This window comes from Helianthus annuus, chromosome 17, assembly GCF_002127325.2.
Source record: "Helianthus annuus cultivar XRQ/B chromosome 17, HanXRQr2.0-SUNRISE, whole genome shotgun sequence".
Taxonomy (NCBI): Eukaryota; Viridiplantae; Streptophyta; class Magnoliopsida; order Asterales; family Asteraceae; genus Helianthus; species Helianthus annuus.
Genome location: NC_035449.2, coordinates 46,226,735 through 46,243,477, shown reverse-complemented (window position 1 = coordinate 46,243,477; position 16,743 = coordinate 46,226,735). Strand labels below are relative to the sequence as shown.

Below are 16,743 nucleotides of genomic sequence, written 5' to 3'. Positions count from 1 at the left end.
GGAGTTGGGTGCCGTTGTATTCGCACTGAAGCTTTGGAGACACTATTTATATGGCATTAAGTGTGTGATCTATTCTGATCACAAGAGCCTCCAGCACCTGTTCAACCAAAAGGATTTGAACATGAGGCAGCGACGATGGATGGAGACTTTGAATGACTATGATTGTGAGATAAGATACCATCCTGGCAAGGCAAACGTAGTAGTCGATGCCTTGAGTCGAAAGGAAAGAGTGAAGCCTATTAGAATCAATGCCAATAGCATTGAGATAAAAAAAATAGTTTGAATGAAAGATTGTTAGCTGCACAGAAGGAAGCTGTGCTAGAAGCTAACTATCCTAACGAAAAGCTAGGAGTAACTGAAGAACAGTTATCCTATGGAAAGGACGGAATTTTAAGGTTAAATGGACGAATATGGGTTCCAGTTTATGGAGGACTACGAGAAGTTATCCTCCAGGAAGCCCACAGTTCCAAATACTCCGTTCATCCTGGAGCTGACAAGATGTACCAGGATTTGAAGGCAAACTTTTGGTGGATAGGCTTGAAGAAGTCTATAGCTACCTATGTAGCTAAATGTTTGACATGTGCGCAAGTCAAAGCCGAACATCAGAAGCCGTCAGGTTTGCTACAACAGCCTGAACTTCCCACATGGAAGTGGGAGATGGTGACGATGGATTTCATCACCAAGTTGCCGAAGACAAGGAAAGGAAATGATACGATATGGGTAATAGTTGACTTCCCGCAGGATGCCTGCGGAGAGCAGCTCTTCCACCTGCTCATGCATCGCCTGTTTTTTGCGAATCCAAGGTGGCGTTGGCCTTGGATCATCGGCTTGATACCTGGCAAGGTATTCAAGAAATTTTGCGCGATTTCGCGTGGGACCCCAGTCATGTCTGCGGGTGCCCATGCAAAAATATCTTGGTTCCTGAAGAGAAGCTGCATCAGGTGCGCTCTGGTGTTGGGGGACAAGGCGTGGCCCAACGTAACCTTTTGCTCTGGGTATCTCGCGTTGAGAACCTATTTTTCTGGTTGGTTGTTGGGGGTAGGCCTTGCTATCTTGGTCGGACGTATTTCATCCGACAACATGACGTCTCTGCGCGTGTAGATTATCGCGACCCCTGTTTCGGTTGGGAAACCGACAACAGAGTGGGGTACAGACGTAATCATGTTGAAATCTCCATGGGATTCTCTCCCGAGGAGCACGTCATATTTTGAGGTGTGAGGCAAAACCATGAAATTCACCTCCTCCGTTCTTGTGTGCCTTCCGTTGGTGAAACGCACAGGAAAAGTAATTTGGCCAAGGGGAAAAACAGTTTCCCCTGCGAACCCGGCCAACGGGTAGTCCACCGCTTGCAACCGATATTTGTCCTCCTGTTCGAACTGGTTGAAGCACTGCTCGTATATGATATCAGAAGTACTGCCTGGGTCGATGAACAATCGCTCAGTGCAGTAATGAGCTAGGTGGCCTGTAATAACGACGGCGCGCCTGTCGCGCGGGCCGCCTCAGACTTTTGGAAAGACGACTTACTCGTCTTTCCAGTCATTGTCGGGTCTTATCGCAGCCTTGCGCGGCCTTCCCTTGCCTCCATTGACCATATGGGTCGAGGCCACATACATGGTCCTCTTCCCGGAGGAGGTGCCCTCGCCATAGGGGGTGATGCGTTTGGTGGCTTTTTGCCCACCGGGCAACAGGTGTTGCAGCTTCCCCTACGTCAGGGGTCGCTCAATCTCTAGTCGGAGACTGATGCAGTTGTTTGTTGTATGGCCCTGGTCCTTGTGATACTCACAATAGAGAGTAAGATCTTGATTTTTCTTGAACTTCATTGTTTGGGTCGGTCACAGGAACTGCGCGTCCGTAAGAAGGACTTCGCTTGGCGACTTGGTGATCTCGGTCTAGTTGCGGTCCCGAGATTCTTTCTTTGATGCCCGGTTGTCCCGTTGGGCGTTAATTGTTGCCCTTGCATCGAACTGGTTGGTACGCGGGAAATATGGTTTGGGATCGCTGCCGTGATTCCCTGTGTCCCGATTGTGCTTAGTGTTGCGCTTGGGCTCGTAGCGGGAGGTTTGACCTTCCGCTTGGGGCTGTGCCTTTGTGAGGTGCGGTTTAAGGGACCGCTGAGTCTGGGCGTATGTCTTGACCGCAGCCATGACATCTTCCCATTTCTTTGGCAAACCATCTTTGCCGGAGATGGTCATAACCATCTGTTCGTCTCTGACGGCTTTGATGAAGTGGTTACGTGCCATTTGGTCTGCCACGTCACCTATCTCCAGGCATTCTTTGTTGTATCGAACGACGAACGCTTCAAGAGATTCGTCGTCCCTACGCCAGATATTCATGACGTCCATCGAATCACGTTTGTGACGTCGCTGCTAGCTGAAATGTGCGAGGAACTTTGCATGTAAGTCCTCAAATGAGGCCAGTGATCCTACTGGCAAAGAATCGAACCAAGCCCTGGCCAGACCCGTGAGGGTCTGGGGGGAAAAATGACGGCAGGTGGGTTCGTCCCACCTGCCATTGCACCCTGCACCCATGAAGATGTTCATGTGATCGTCCGGGTCGGACAAACCGTTGTATTTCCCAATGTTAAATGGGAATTTTGTGGTGGTGACATGGGCGTGGGCGACTTCTGTGGCGAATTTGTAGTTTTTGGCCGCAGCTCTTGGCCTGTAGGGTCGGCTCTCGGGGCGCATTGCAGTGCGGAGATATGTATTTCGGGGTTGGGTGGGAGGAGAATAGTTGCGTCCTCCCGGTCTGCTGCTAGTGGCATGAGATTCCCCGCAATATGTATGGTCATCCGGGTCGGTACGGCCATATCCTTCGTGATGGGACTGCGGTCCCAGCCGGCTTTGGATGCCGGAGCCGCGATGGGCTGTGGAGTGCCGCCTGTTATCGCCTTGAGGGCCTAGGCGGCTTTGTATTGGGCCTCTGGCACGAGACCCATATGAGGAATCGCCCCTCATCAATTGTGGGACCTCACAGTAAGAGGATTCGCGGTCTTCACGCCTGCTTCGGGAGGATGGGCGTGAAGGAGCCCTGCCGTCGTATTGTAAAATACGACCCGCAGGGGTATGTGGTGTCGGAGTAGGACCGGCAGGTACCTGCCCATCTGTGCAGGCTCTGTTGTATGTCGCGGCCAGCAGAACTGCTTGCTGGTCGTACAAGGCATGAAGGTTTATGCCCAGGGGGATCACAGCTGCGTACTGTGACAGGTCGTGTCCAAACGTAAGGGGTGCGCCCCCTTGCGTTGATGTGGCAACGTGGCCAGTATTTGGGATTGGAGGGGTGGTCCTCGCAGGCCCTGAGTTGGTGAGGTTTAGGTTATCCCTAGCAGTGTTATTTAGACGATCAGACATGATATTTTGAGAGGGAGAGGGATGGTAAAAAAGTGCTAAGAGTAGCGGTGGGCGCCAATGATGAAACAATGGTTAACCGGGCTGGGTTAACACATTGGTCTCGTCAAGAAGGGTTAATCCCTTCCTCCCAAGGATCGCTGGCTGGATCGTCCGCTGGTTGATCTCCTGCACAAGGAAACAAACCGTGACTCGTAACCAGGAGGATGGGGTGGGGGTGCTCCTTGTTACCACTCTCCGGCGTGAGAATCAGTAATTTGCTTGGGAAGCAAAGTGTGATAGTAGTAGTAGTGAGAGAGTTGTGAAGAGATACCTCAAACCTGGTTTGGGGTTGGTACTTATAGCCGAGGAGTGAAGGAGGAGTTGAAGGGACAGACTGACGACGTGCAGCCCTTATGCAGGTGTGTCAGGCTTGTCGGTTGTGGAGGTGAAGCCACGTCCTACTGCAGTGTCAGTTTGTTGCTTACGTGTGGCCTGACAGGCGACTGTCATTGGTGCCACTTGCTCTGTGATATCAGTCCCACTTGCCTCGTGGGCAGGATGCGGTGTTGCGCCGCATCGCTGCCTACGGTAACCGCTGTCGTTTCCGCGTTCTCACTATGGCAAAGATTGTGGGATGCGGTGCCGGGCCGCATCGCCACTTGTGGTGACTATTGCTGTTATCCAGCTCCCTTGTTTTGATAGAAGTGTTCACTGGATGCGGTGCTAGGCCACATCGCTGTGAGTACTTCCGTTTTCATACACTAGATGCGGTGCCATGCCGCATTACTATACCGTTCTCATATTCCAGGTAAGTCCTCCTCCTTCATTGGGCAGATTGGATTCGACCACTGTGTTCGCGCGTTCCCGCACGGACACATGTAAGTTGTTAGCTAGTGGGGGTTTTGATAAGGGTAATGGTCACTCGCGGTCGTGCTGACGCGAGATCTGGGACCATACCCTTTCAAATTCAGACTCTCCAGGCTGAATCGGAGGCTCTTCGTAACCCACACCACCAGAAGTGGAACCAGAAACCTTCTCAGCAGCAGGAGACTTTTGCTGTTCGGCACCAGATTTTTGTTTTCCAGCATCAGAAGACCTCAAGTCCAAATCATCAGCATCATTTGGAGAGATCAGGTTGTTGGAAGAATCAACAGTATCAAAAATCTGGGACGCAGCTTTCCCCACAGTCTCCTCTGCCTGCACTGAAGGATCAGGCACCACCTTGGCAGAAGGATCGGTGAATTCTTTAGTCACCCCCACATCCGCAGCTGTGTTATGTGGGGGAGAAGAAGGCAACTCAAACAAAGAGGAGAAGTCCTTTCGTTGCGGTTCTGCAAAACAAAAAAAGAAATAACTATCAGAAAACAAGTTGTGCATGCAAACACTTACAAAAGTTATAAATCACTTACCAGCAGTAACCGCAGGTATCTTTTGCGTCGCACCAGTTGACCTTTTGGTCTGTATCTTCCGACGCTTTACTTCACCAGCACCAGCAGTTTTCTCCTCCGGCTTTCTCTTCTTCTCAACAGCAGGCTGCGAACCCGCAGAGGTCCCACCTGCAGCCGCACCACCACCTGGAACACCCAAACCCTCAAGGGTGTCAGATACTACCACGTAATCGGTATATCTACGGTAACAAGAACGAGAGATACCTGCTGCTTGCGACACCAAAGGAGGGGCAACAGAACCCTCAGGTTTTCCCTTACCGCGACCCTGCGCGGTTTTCTTCACCTGTTTCCTCTCCACATGTTTCTTAGGGACAGTTTTCACTTCAAACTTCCTCAGGGCCCAAAGATTACATGCGTTCGAAAAATCAAGCAAACAAATCAAAGGGGTGAACTTTAATAACAAGGAAGTTTTAGAATATACCTTTGCCTTGCGGCAGGGGCGCATTCAGCTTATCACGTGTGGGAACGCGGAAATTGCCAACAATTTCCAAGTTAAAACCTTCGCGTTCCCCACACGAAAGCAACTCAACCTTGCCCTCAAAATCTGACTCAAACATCCTTCACAAAGGAGCTTTCTCTGATAAAAATACATGCAAAGTCAGTAAACAAGTAAAGGAAGCAAGGAAACCGCACAAGGGTGATAATGCTTACCACCACTCTTTTCCCGCACAACAGGCCTTGCCATCCTATCAAGCCTGGTTAGCATCATCTGCAATACCCAAAGTTCATTGTTGCCCAGTTTCTTAAGTGTAAAAGGTCTCAGCCTAGAGAACCAATCCACAGTCTTTGCGGTAGCAACAGGAATATCTTCCGCGGTAACACCCACATTCACGTTCCGAAAGGTCATGTTTGCATGCACGGCACAAGCTTTAACGTAGAAAAAATTCCTCTTCCACTGGGTTAGACCCTTGGGAGGTGTCATCAACTTCAGGCTCCCATGTCGTTGATTAAAGGAAAAGAATCCGGTATTTACCATTAACTGGTAGAACCACCGGAAATTCTCAACAGTAACGTCCAGACCAAGAGCACGGAAAGTGTACTCGAAGTTCCTGATCCGAAACATCGCAAATGGACTCAGTTGGGAAATATGAAGGTGATAATATTCTAACACCTCGGCAACAAACACCGTCACAGGCAGCCGGAGGTTGCCATCGTTAAAAAACTCAGCCCACACGGTGATAAATCCCGCCGGAGCGTCAGCACCAGTGTCACCCTCATGTGGGTAGGTGGCCCCAAACTCCTGGGCCATTTGTATACTGGTCATCAGGGTATTAAATTGACACTGTGACCACTTCAGTACCGGTAGACCACCACCGGGTGCACCACCGTCATCTTCATCTTCTTCAGCCGCCACCGGCGACTGTTGTTCAGGGTTTTCACCCCCCACATTGTGTGGATTTGATGGTTCAGCCATTTGAGATGTGAAGGAAATGAGTCTCAAAACTCAAGAAGTCTCACCGGAATTTCAGAAAACTTATCGGCGAAGACGAAGGAACTTTTTCTCTCACCGGAAAATTTTGAAATTTTGAACAAGTGAGGGGAAACCACAAACGATTTCCCCTTATATACTCATTGCAATAAATGCGAAAGGGAAACCGAATCATCACGTCCAAAAATAACGAATTATGCGGTGCCACGTGTTCAGCGACGGTTCCGCTGACGGTTACCACGCGCGCGTGGCCGCACACGCGCCTGACATAGAAGACGTTTACACTCCTGCTACAGTGCATTTATGACCTCGGGCAGTGCAAATGTCCTTTCATTTCAGCACATGCCAGGAAATCTCACCAACTTCCACCAACTCACACGTGCGTTCAGCCACGTATGAAACAAAAAGCGACAACATTATCCAAACACAAGCGGCATGCGGTTTCTCTGGTATACCGCACCATAACCCATACCGCATGTCATTTTTTTTACATACCCCTCAAAAAAGGCAAAAATATATATCTCTATATTATATAAGGGGGTATAAATTATCTCCGCATATACCCACGAGCACACGTGGAATATGCGAAAGTGACACACGAGCCCGTAAAGGTGTGTCAGATGTTTAGAACCAGCGTTGTTCTTTGGACTGAACTGCATCTCAGAAACAGGTAACCCGCATTGCCTTCATTCTCTTCAAGCTTCAAATCCCTCGTGTCCGGTTCACAACCACAGAGGGTGCGTAAACAGCTTCTCCTTAAGGAAAAAGGATGGGAATGTACGCGACCACACATCAGCAACCCTGACTCCTGATCCTTCAAGAGCCACATACAAGCAACACACTCTTTTCATGCAAGTCTGGGGTTGCAAAACCACAGACACTTATGAGTAGCTGCAGACGCACTTACAGCTCCGCAAATGGTTGCTACGGAAGAGCCACGACTAAGTCATCGCACGGATGAACGAAGCTACTTCAAGGAAAACTCCTCGGCATTGGAGAGTGAGGGAAAGTGGCTAAAGAACAGATGCGAACGAGATTCCCACTGACCTAAAGAGGTCTCGTTGAACAACAAGCGGCCGAACAGCGGTAACAAGTCTGCTTATGACTTTGTTGACCCACTTGTAAGACGGATAGAATAAACAATGGTGGGCATAACCATGCCTATGACCATGTTTATTTAACCATTATCCATATTCAAATTGTTCGACCAAACACGGCCAACAATGACGCAATTATCCAACATTGTTCAGCCTAACATGGCCAACAATGCCAAGCAACGAGGTAACCGCAAAGGACGTGCAGTTACTTGAGAGCTAATTGGAAGAACATGAACACCCCACAAAAGGGATCATCATTACATGTCCAATTACTTCTGAAGACCACTCTCTTCTTCATTCACCATCTCAGAGGTTGGTTCGAAGTTTGTGGACATCTTCAGCCACGATCTCAGAGGTTGGTTCGAAGTTTGTGGACACCTCCAGCAAGATCTCTAAGGTTGGTTCGACACACCAACAGGTGGCACCCAACCCTGATGACATCAGAAGCACGTAGCCCATGCTACCATATCAAAACCCTGGGCTGAGAATTTCGCATCAGACGAAACTTTTTCACCGGTACGGAAGAGGTGTCACACGACTCTACCGGATCTCCAGCTTGATTTACGAAGAACAAAGACCATCTACATGGCCTAGAATCTTCTCCAGACTCCAAACTACCTTCTAGACACCATAGTCCAGTACTCCTCCCACATGCAACTTGCATATGACAGCAACACTAGACTGGGGGGACTTGAAGGGGTATGGTCTCAGATCTCGCATCAGCACGACCGCGAGTGACCATTACCCTTATCAAAACCCCCACTAACTAACAACTTACTTATGTACGTGCGGGAACGCGCGAACACATTGGTCGAATCCAATCTGCCCAATGAAGGAGGAGGACTTACCTGGAATATGAGAACGGTATAGTAACGCGGCATGGCACCGCATCTAGTGTATGAAAACGGAAGTACTCACAGCGATGCGGCCTAGCACCGCATCCAGTGAACACTTCTATCAATACAAGGGAGCTGGATAACAGCAATAGTCACCACAAGTGACGATGCGGCCCGGCACCGCATCCCACAATCTTCGCCATAGCGAGAACGCGGAAACGATAGCGGTTACCGTAGGCAGCGATGCGGCGCAACACCGCATCCTGCCCACGAGGCAAGTGGGACTGATATCACAGAGCAAGTGGCACCAATGACAGTCGCCTGTCAGGCCACACGTAAGCAGCATACTGACACTGCAGTAGGACGTGGCTTCACCTCCACAACCAACAAGCCCGACACACCTGCATAAGGGCTGCACGTCGTCAGTCTGTCCCTTCAACTCCTCCTTCACTCCTCGGCTATAAGTACCAACCCCAAACCAGGTTTGAGGTATCTCTTCACAACTCTCTCACTACTACTACTATCACACTTTGCTTCCCAAGCAAATTACTGATTCTCACGCCGGAGAGTGGTAACAAGGAGCACCCCCCACCCCATCCTCCTTGTTACGAGTCACGGTTTGTTTTCTTGTGCAGGAGATCAACCAGGGGACGATCCAGCCAACGATCCTCAGGAGGAAGGGATTAACCCTTATTGACGAGACCAGTGTGTTAACCCTGTCCGGTTAACCATTGTTTCATCAGTATAATAATACTTTCTTTTATGTTGTTCGGTTTTAGAATTGTTTAGGAGCTATAGATGGAACATACATAAAGTGCTTAGTGCCAAATGAAGAGAAGCCTAAATATAGAACAAGAAAGGGGGAGATTGATTGCTATAAACATGTTAGGTGTGTGTTCACCAGATATGCAATTTGTATTTGTGTTACTGGGTTGGGAAGGGTCGGCGACCGATAGTAGAGTCATGCGAGACACTCTTGATAGGCCACATGGATTGAAAGTTCCAAGACCGGGTATGTAAAATCTTACATAAATAATCATAAAGCATATACAACAAAATTAGTAATTTAAGTTGTTGGGTCTTTATTGACTACAGTGTATTTTTTTAGGTTATTATTTGGTAGACGCGGGATACACAAATGGAGAATGATTTCTCGCTCCTTATAGAGGTCAAAGATATCACTTAAATGATTGGCGTACTGGGCATAACCCACTACCCCAACATTCGTCTGCAAGAAATGTTATCAAAAGGTGTTTTGGTATTTTGAAGAAAAGATGGGGAATTTTGAGAGACCACTCGTATTATCCTATTGACCAAAAGAATAAGATCATAATGGCGTGTTGTGTTCTTCATAATTTTATAAGGAGATAAATGCCAATAGATCCGTTTGAAGATGAAAACCAAGGAATAAGAGAACTTGGAAATGAAGACGAAAACGAAGACGTAGACGGAAACGGGGAGGAGGACGTAGCCGAAGATGGAGATAGATAATATAACTCACATTGAGACGTCAAACGAGTGGACAATGTTTAGGGACAATCTAGCCCAAAGCATGTTTGATTATTGGAGTGCTACCAACTAATCAAGAATATTTTACAAACACATGGATTGTTAAACTGTTGTTGGTTATGCTTTAGATTATTACATAGTTGTTGGTTTTAAAGTTTGCAATTATGTTTAAGATTTGTAGTGGTCTAGTTATGTTTAAGACTTGTAGTCGCATGTTGAACCACCTATGGTCGTATGCTGAACTTCTTGTCCTATGTTTGAAAATTTGCGTTAGTTTAATATGTTTTCTACTTCATAGTTTGTTAAAATTTGCGTTAGTTTAATATTTTTATAATTCATAGCTTGTTTAAATTAGACGGAATAAGTGTCGTTACATCATCTTTCCACTTTGGCTCAAGAAGAATTGGCAATGTGTTCTGCAGACACAAGGCTTCGAGTTATTAGAAGTAAAAAGAAACTTGTTTTTATTTTTGTTGAATATTGAGACTTCGAAGACATTTGAATTTAGATGCTTGTTTTATATTTACTAGTTTTATAATGTGTTTTAGATTTTTTTTTAATAAAATAAAACCCGAATGTAATTTTTTTTAATCAGTAAGTTTAAAATTCATTTTTAATCAAATTAGTTATTATTATTATTATTATTATTTTTTTTGTGTGTGTGTGTGTGGGGGGGGGGGTTGTGTGGTGGGTGTGGGTGGTACTAGTTTAATTTTAAAGAGTTTATTTTATAAATATATGAATTTATGTGGCTTTATATTTGCAAATTTTAAAGGGTAGTTATGTCATTTTGCACCGCTATCTTTCCGGACAGATCAATTTACTTCTGATTCCGATTGTAAGTTTAGTATAAAACCACACCAAATTTAATCATGTATCTTCTAAATATGAATTGGAAATCAGTTCTAGTTTAGATTTTGGATTGGTATATTTATTTGTAACCATTTTGGGATTAGTTAATGCGTAGAAGAATGAATCCCCACAACTTTAATCATTGGAAAACACTAACCAGGGAATTATTGGTTTTGAAATGTCCTTGTCCCTGAATATACTATATTATCTATATATGCATGAGTAGGGGACTTTTATGGTGTTGTGGGTAACGATTAAAAACTTGTGTCAGAGAAGAGATATTTTGGGTTGGCTATATATTCATTCGTCTCTCTCACTAGGTTCAATAAAATTTCTCATCTTCAAGTTGTGAACTTTGGGTCAGACTTTTGACAATGGGGAACGTGCTTCCGTTTGTTGCAATGTTGATGTTAACATGTGTAGATATGGCGGTGTTAACCATAGTCAAAGAAGCCATGAATGATGGTATGAGCAGTTTCGTCTATGTTGTTTACCATAATACTCTTGGCACATTCATTCTTCTTCCATTGTTCATCATTCACATTATCAGAAAGCTCGATCGTCCTCCCCTCACTTTGCGTATTCTCTTCAGATTATTCGTCCTTGGCCTTACCGGGTAAGCAATCGAGTCCATTGTCACATCTATAATACTATAAAAAGGAGAAGTGATGTACAAAGTTGTAATTTTACTATATTTACAAGTTATGAAGCAACATGTATAAATATGTTTAAGCCAGTTTAGAGGTATTTCATCCAAAATTTTAAGACAGCAAAGGGGTAATTAGGAGATTTCACTTCACGTCCTATTCCTCTCATAATGGCCGATCATTTACTTGTGAAAACCGTTCATTGTCGATATTGAATGTCATATATTCAGAAACCGTCATTTGAATGAACATTTGAATGTCCACCCTCACAGTCTGTATTCTTCAAAGGCATTTTGTGTTTTCCATTTTATGTGAAACCCTCATTATTCTTTGATTTCCTCCCAATCTCTCATCTCTTTCCTATTTTTCCTATTACAAATCTGCAACCAAGAGTCTCAAGTTTCAACACACCCGCCACACACCTTTGTTCGAAGTGCTTGTGGTACAGCGAGAAAGAGAGGCGCAATATCGGCTAGGGTTTTAAGCACGGTTGACTTTCCGGCGGCTTAATACGACCCCTCTCCGACAATCGTCACTGAAACTTTTTGTTTCTTCTCTTGCCTTTGGTTCTGTTCAGATCAGTATAAATTAATTTTGGGATTTAATTTAATTTGGTCTTCGATCTCAGGTTGTTGCATTTGTAAATTGAAGGTAACTTCTTCTTTGATCCAGTTGTTACCATGGGGTTCGTCAAAGATGCTAAAGCTCATATTGACGTTCAAGGGTTTATCATAAAAATCGACTCATTAAGGTTTGAATGCTTTTACAAACAAAATTTTCAACAACAAATATAAAAAACTATCTTACAATGCTTCTTATTTTACAGCCATTTTGGAGACTCTGGAATAGTACAGGAAGTGACGGTCGTGGAGTAATAGGTCAGTTAATTTGGAGACTTTATGTGAATACATTTTACCACAAAATGATTTTTTAAATTTTTTTGTTTTCTTGTTGTGGATTAGGTGTGTTGGAGGCTAATTTTGTAGAACCAGCTCATGATAAACAAGGATTTGAGTGCACCATTGTTCTTTCAAGACTTGAAACACGTCTTATTCAGATGCAGAAGACAGATTGGTATGCTCTATATGATGATTACTCCCATCTGTAAGGCCTGTGAGGTGGATAATTTGAACCGTGTATTATGAATTGCCGATTTGGGTTATGTTTATCACTACCGGGTCAAACGGGCAGAACAAAAAAGATAAGATTAAACAGGAAATTGGTTAAATGGGTTGAGTGTCTTACCCAACATGTACTTTTAACACATAAAACCTCTTAAATCAGTCTATTAAAAAGTTTAGGTTATTAGTGAATGGATTCAACAAAACATAATCACTTCTTGATACAGGCGTACTTACTGCCATAAAATTGGATATGCTCCAAGATTCAGTAAGGGCAGCATGGTAGAGGATAAAGGTACACGATAGTTTGTATTCGTTTTGTGCAGATTGAGACTGATAAAGTGAGCGATCTTTCGCTACGAGGCTTCTAAGCGAAACGTAAGGGAGAAGAAGCAAAACTATCCGTTAACCATCGCGGTAAATGGATATAATTTATATGTGCCTTTACTTTATCTTCACATAAAGGATTAAAAATTGATGTTCTTTATCGATTTTTGACACAGTAGCAATCGACGCTCCGCGTGGTTTCCTTTTTGAATGGTGGACGGTTTTCTGGGATATCTTTATTTCTCGGTACAAACACCACCAAGGTATTATGGAACCTATCAATGTGGTAAGCTTACGCGATGACGTATTTTTCCATTTGCATTTACTTATGTTTGACTCGGAAAGTCAAATCACATGACATAATGGGATCAGATGTTTGGTTCTGATTTCTGAAGAATGTTATTAATACGATTATACGAAGATGGGTGTTTTATTTTATAATTTATCTACTTATGTAGAGCTTAATGACAGGATTTTAGAGTACCACAACAGCATCAGCAAGGAAGTCGACATCAAAGTCAAATGGTCAATGCAAACAACGTTGGTACCGGAAAGAACGCTTGGGTTGCCGAGGCGTCAACCACAATGAGGCAAGCGATTCCCAAGGTACGAAACGTGATTTCCAGTTTCTTATGAGTTTGCTTATAATATACTTATTAAAAAATTATATGTTTTTTTCATTTTTTTATAGCAATGATATGGAGACAATGCGGGCTTAATTATGAATCACATTAATTCAATGAGTAACCAGCCGATTCCGTATCAGAAGCAATTTTTGGTACCTACACTTGTGTGTATCTTTCGGTTTTGGCTTTACAGTATAATACACGAGCCTCAGGTGGTGTTTGGATCTGGGTTTTTAAAGTGATTATCGCAACTTGAAAAATTATAATCATAATTTTAATCAATTTGCATATATCTCAATAATCAGTTATCTTGCAACAACTTTTTTTTTGGTTATTATGATCCTAAATAATGAAGAAAAAATAAAATAATATGTTTAACTAAACTATCTAGACTGATTATTGACTTCAGGTCGTGGTTAAAGAATCTAAACACACATCCAAACGCCCTAAACTTATTATTATGTCAATTTACTTTATCTTGTAATTTTTTTTTGGTGGAACAGGACATAAGGAATATGATAAGTTCTTTGATCAATCAAAGTGCTCAAGGGTCCGAGGGTTTACCAAGGGGAGCTCATGGTACTTTTTGAATAATATTTATTTTAATACACTATTTTAGGTGACAGTTATGAAAATTGAGCTCTTTAGAATTTGATCCTGATATGTTTAGTCGGGCCATGGTTTAAATTAGATCCGTTTAGATTAAACTTAGATAGTGATTTGATTTAATATTTTAATCAGCCCATTAATTATCCTTGTTTCATCACTTTATTTTGTTGGATGTTTCAGCAGCTGCTGGAACGTTAAATATTATAACTTTAAAGGGATGGCCGTTAACGGTGAGCCTGAAACTTTTTGGTAACTTGGTTTCTGGTATAAGACTTGAACGCGTCTTTTTTTTCCAGCATAAATTATCATCACTGTGGGGCACCAAAAACATGGTACGGAATTCCCGGTAGTGCTGCTGATGAGTTTGAGAAAGTTATCCAGAATCATGTTTACACTAGAGAAATATTATCAACAAGCGGGTCAGAAGGAGCCTTTGAGATGCTTGCAGAAAAAACAACTATGTTTTCTCCAAAGATCCTGTTGCAGAATCACGTTCCGGTTTACAAACTTGTACAATTACTGGGGGAGTTCGTTGGCACGTTTCCTAGAGCGTATCATGCCAGTTTCAGTCACGGTATTTGATATTATACATTCAGGAGTTACTTTTCAAGTCAAAAGTTTGACCGACCAGCTTAACTTTGCATGCAGGCTTTAATTGTGGAGAGGCGGTGAATTTTGCAGCTCGTCACTGGTTCCCGTTTGGTGGGTCTGCTAATGAGTGGTATGCATTTCTTCAAAAGAAGCCCATTATCCCTTATGAGGAAATTCTCTGCAAAGAAGCTATGCTTCTTTCCTAAAAAAACCTAAAAAAGATTATACGTGTGACCCTGATGCAGATTTTAACCGTTTCATCAAGGGCCAGTTTGCATCTCTTATACATAAATATGATGATGCAATACAATTGTCGACTCCGCGGCAACGCGCGGGTTTCCCACTATATTAAAAGGTAACAAAATTAAATTAATAGAATGCCTGCCGAAACTAAAAATACAAGATTTTTCAAACCAAAAGCAGCCTAGTTAGGTCGCTGAGGGTTCAGTCAAGACCGGTAATTTTTGCTGGGTTGTGTAAAACCGTTATTTAATTTAGCATCTTCTAGTTGCATTTTTAAATTTAAAAAAAAAGGTCATTAATTCCGAAAACCCGACAACGACAACTGGCTGATTACTATCTGTTTAGCGAGGTGCAACAAACGTTATATACAGGTGGCTGATTACTATCTGTTTAGAGAGGTGCAACAAACGCTATATACAGGTGACAGTTCAGACAAATTGTGTAATCGGGTCGAACGGATGGGTTAACATTATTTGTACGTGTGTGTGTATAAATTTATATTTGAACAGCAAAAATGAAACTTGCTGCTTTCATTTACTTCTAATAATTTTGGATATACTTAGGGTTTGTCTCGCTCAGGTACTTTGGAATGCAGGTGTTGACCACGTCTCTCCAACCATGGCAATTGCCATCTCGAACTTAGGTCCTGGAATTACATTCTTGATTGCAGTATTTTTCAGGTACAAACATTATCCGCTTTATTTCAAAATAAGAAAACCGAATGCAAAATATAGTTTGTGTTTTAGGTTGGAGAAATTAGACACAACAATTTCAAGTGTAGCAAAATTATTGGGTACCATGATATCAATATTGGGAGCAATGGTGTTCACACTCTATCAAGGCCCAAGAATGTTTCATATCAATTCACCCAACCAGCTCTTTTTGTCACAACCATCAGAATGGATATATGGGAGTTTAATTATCCTTGTCAGTCTCATCTTCGGTTGCATATGGGTTGTATTACAGGTAATTGTATGCCAATACTTGTTTAATAACTTTCATGCTTATGATAAAAGAAGTAAAAGTTATATACAATGTGACACTTATGTTGATATACATGTAATTACTACATCTTGATCTACACTTCTAGGCAGCAACAACTATAGAGTATCCAGATCAACAAACCATTGTCTTTTTCTTTAATCTCTTCGGGACAATTCAATGCATCGCTCTTTCTCCTTTCGTAGAACAAAATCGAAGTGCTTGGGTGCTTCGACCCGAAACTGGGGTGACTGCTGTTGTTTTGGGGGTAAGTTGAGTAACCTACACCAATTTTTCAAGTTAGGTAACACATCTGCTTTGTTGTTGGTAGATTGACTTGTTCTATTTAAAGGCAATTTATACCACTGCGGTCCGATGTAGTGTTTTCACTTGGTGCCTGCGGAAGAAACGCCCAATTTTCGTGGCCATGTTCTCACCCCTCTCAATCGTTATCGCAATGATCATGGGTGTCACATTTCTTGGTGATTCACTTCACTTAGGAAGGTAAATGGTTAACGCATTTGCCCGTCTGATTTTGTTGCTTTATACTTGAAAAGAAACTCGTTCACCATGGCTTTTTCTTGAATCTTTAAATTCGTATTTGCAGTGTCATTGGAACCACGATAATTTCTTTTGGGTTCTACACGGTTATATGGGGGCAAACCAAAGAAAAGAACAAGCTACTGGCAGTCACTAGTGAAGATTTGGATGTTTCAGGATCAGAATCATCTGCTGACGAAACTCTCCCTCTTCTTTCATCCAGATATCAATAAGAATGTTAGTTTAGTAAGCATACATTAATGTGCAAGTAGACTGATGGTTAAGTTATCATAGGGAATGAGATGTTTGAATGAATAATCTAGTTAGACTATACGGTGTGGAGGGACTTGAAAATGGGGCGTTATGCGACATGTGGATGACACGTAAGCATGCGTCAAAAAATGGGACGTCGTGCAAAAACGGGAGGCGTGGGACGTGTCACACCCCAAAAACGTCGCAGCAGAATATTTAACGTAGTGGTGACGGAAGTTGATGCCCATTTATATCTTGCTGAACGATGCACTTATTTGTTGGACATGTTGTCTTATTTTAAAACAT

At 43.3% G+C, this 16,743-nt stretch overlaps 1 protein-coding gene across 20 annotated transcripts; it reads left to right on the top strand.

The window, feature by feature from the left end:
• The first annotated feature begins 10,765 nt into the window (after window positions 1–10,765).
• LOC110920904 (WAT1-related protein At5g40240) lies at window positions 10,766–16,516 on the top strand. Of its 20 annotated transcripts, none has more exons than XM_022165128.2 (17): window positions 10,766–11,116; window positions 11,776–11,898; window positions 11,974–12,025; window positions 12,110–12,221; window positions 12,496–12,685; window positions 12,772–12,881; window positions 13,067–13,201; window positions 13,287–13,373; window positions 13,725–13,800; window positions 14,011–14,060; window positions 14,127–14,404; window positions 14,479–14,551; window positions 15,228–15,344; window positions 15,411–15,630; window positions 15,755–15,913; window positions 15,977–16,149; window positions 16,253–16,516. In XM_022165128.2, exons 11-17 carry the CDS (start codon window positions 14,269–14,271, stop codon window positions 16,416–16,418), a joined length of 1,044 nt encoding a protein of 347 aa, XP_022020820.1. In that variant the 5' UTR covers window positions 10,766–11,116; window positions 11,776–11,898; window positions 11,974–12,025; window positions 12,110–12,221; window positions 12,496–12,685; window positions 12,772–12,881; window positions 13,067–13,201; window positions 13,287–13,373; window positions 13,725–13,800; window positions 14,011–14,060; window positions 14,127–14,268; the 3' UTR covers window positions 16,419–16,516. The 20 variants fall into 20 exon arrangements, 18 of the variants coding, with proteins under 18 accessions (XP_022020820.1, XP_022020831.1, XP_022020817.1 ...); XR_004886982.1 differs by lacking the exon at window positions 10,766–11,116 and adding an exon at window positions 14,667–14,776 and having other exon boundaries at window positions 11,307–11,898; window positions 12,772–12,858; window positions 15,260–15,344; window positions 15,998–16,149; XM_035987038.1 differs by lacking the exon at window positions 10,766–11,116 and adding an exon at window positions 11,315–11,589.
• The last annotated feature ends 227 nt before the right edge of the window (window positions 16,517–16,743 follow it).

Bases quoted from the DNA above. Each gene is read 5' to 3' on its own strand.
- LOC110920904 (XM_022165125.2), top strand. From the start codon at position 10,875: ATGGGGAACGTGCTTCCGTTTGTTGCAATGTTGATGTTAACATGTGTA. The intron at 11,117-15,227 runs GTAAGCAATCGA...GGATATACTTAG, and splicing joins TTCGTCCTTGGCCTTACCGG to GGTTTGTCTCGCTCAGGTAC. The intron at 15,631-15,754 runs GTAATTGTATGC...CTACACTTCTAG, and splicing joins GCATATGGGTTGTATTACAG to GCAGCAACAACTATAGAGTA.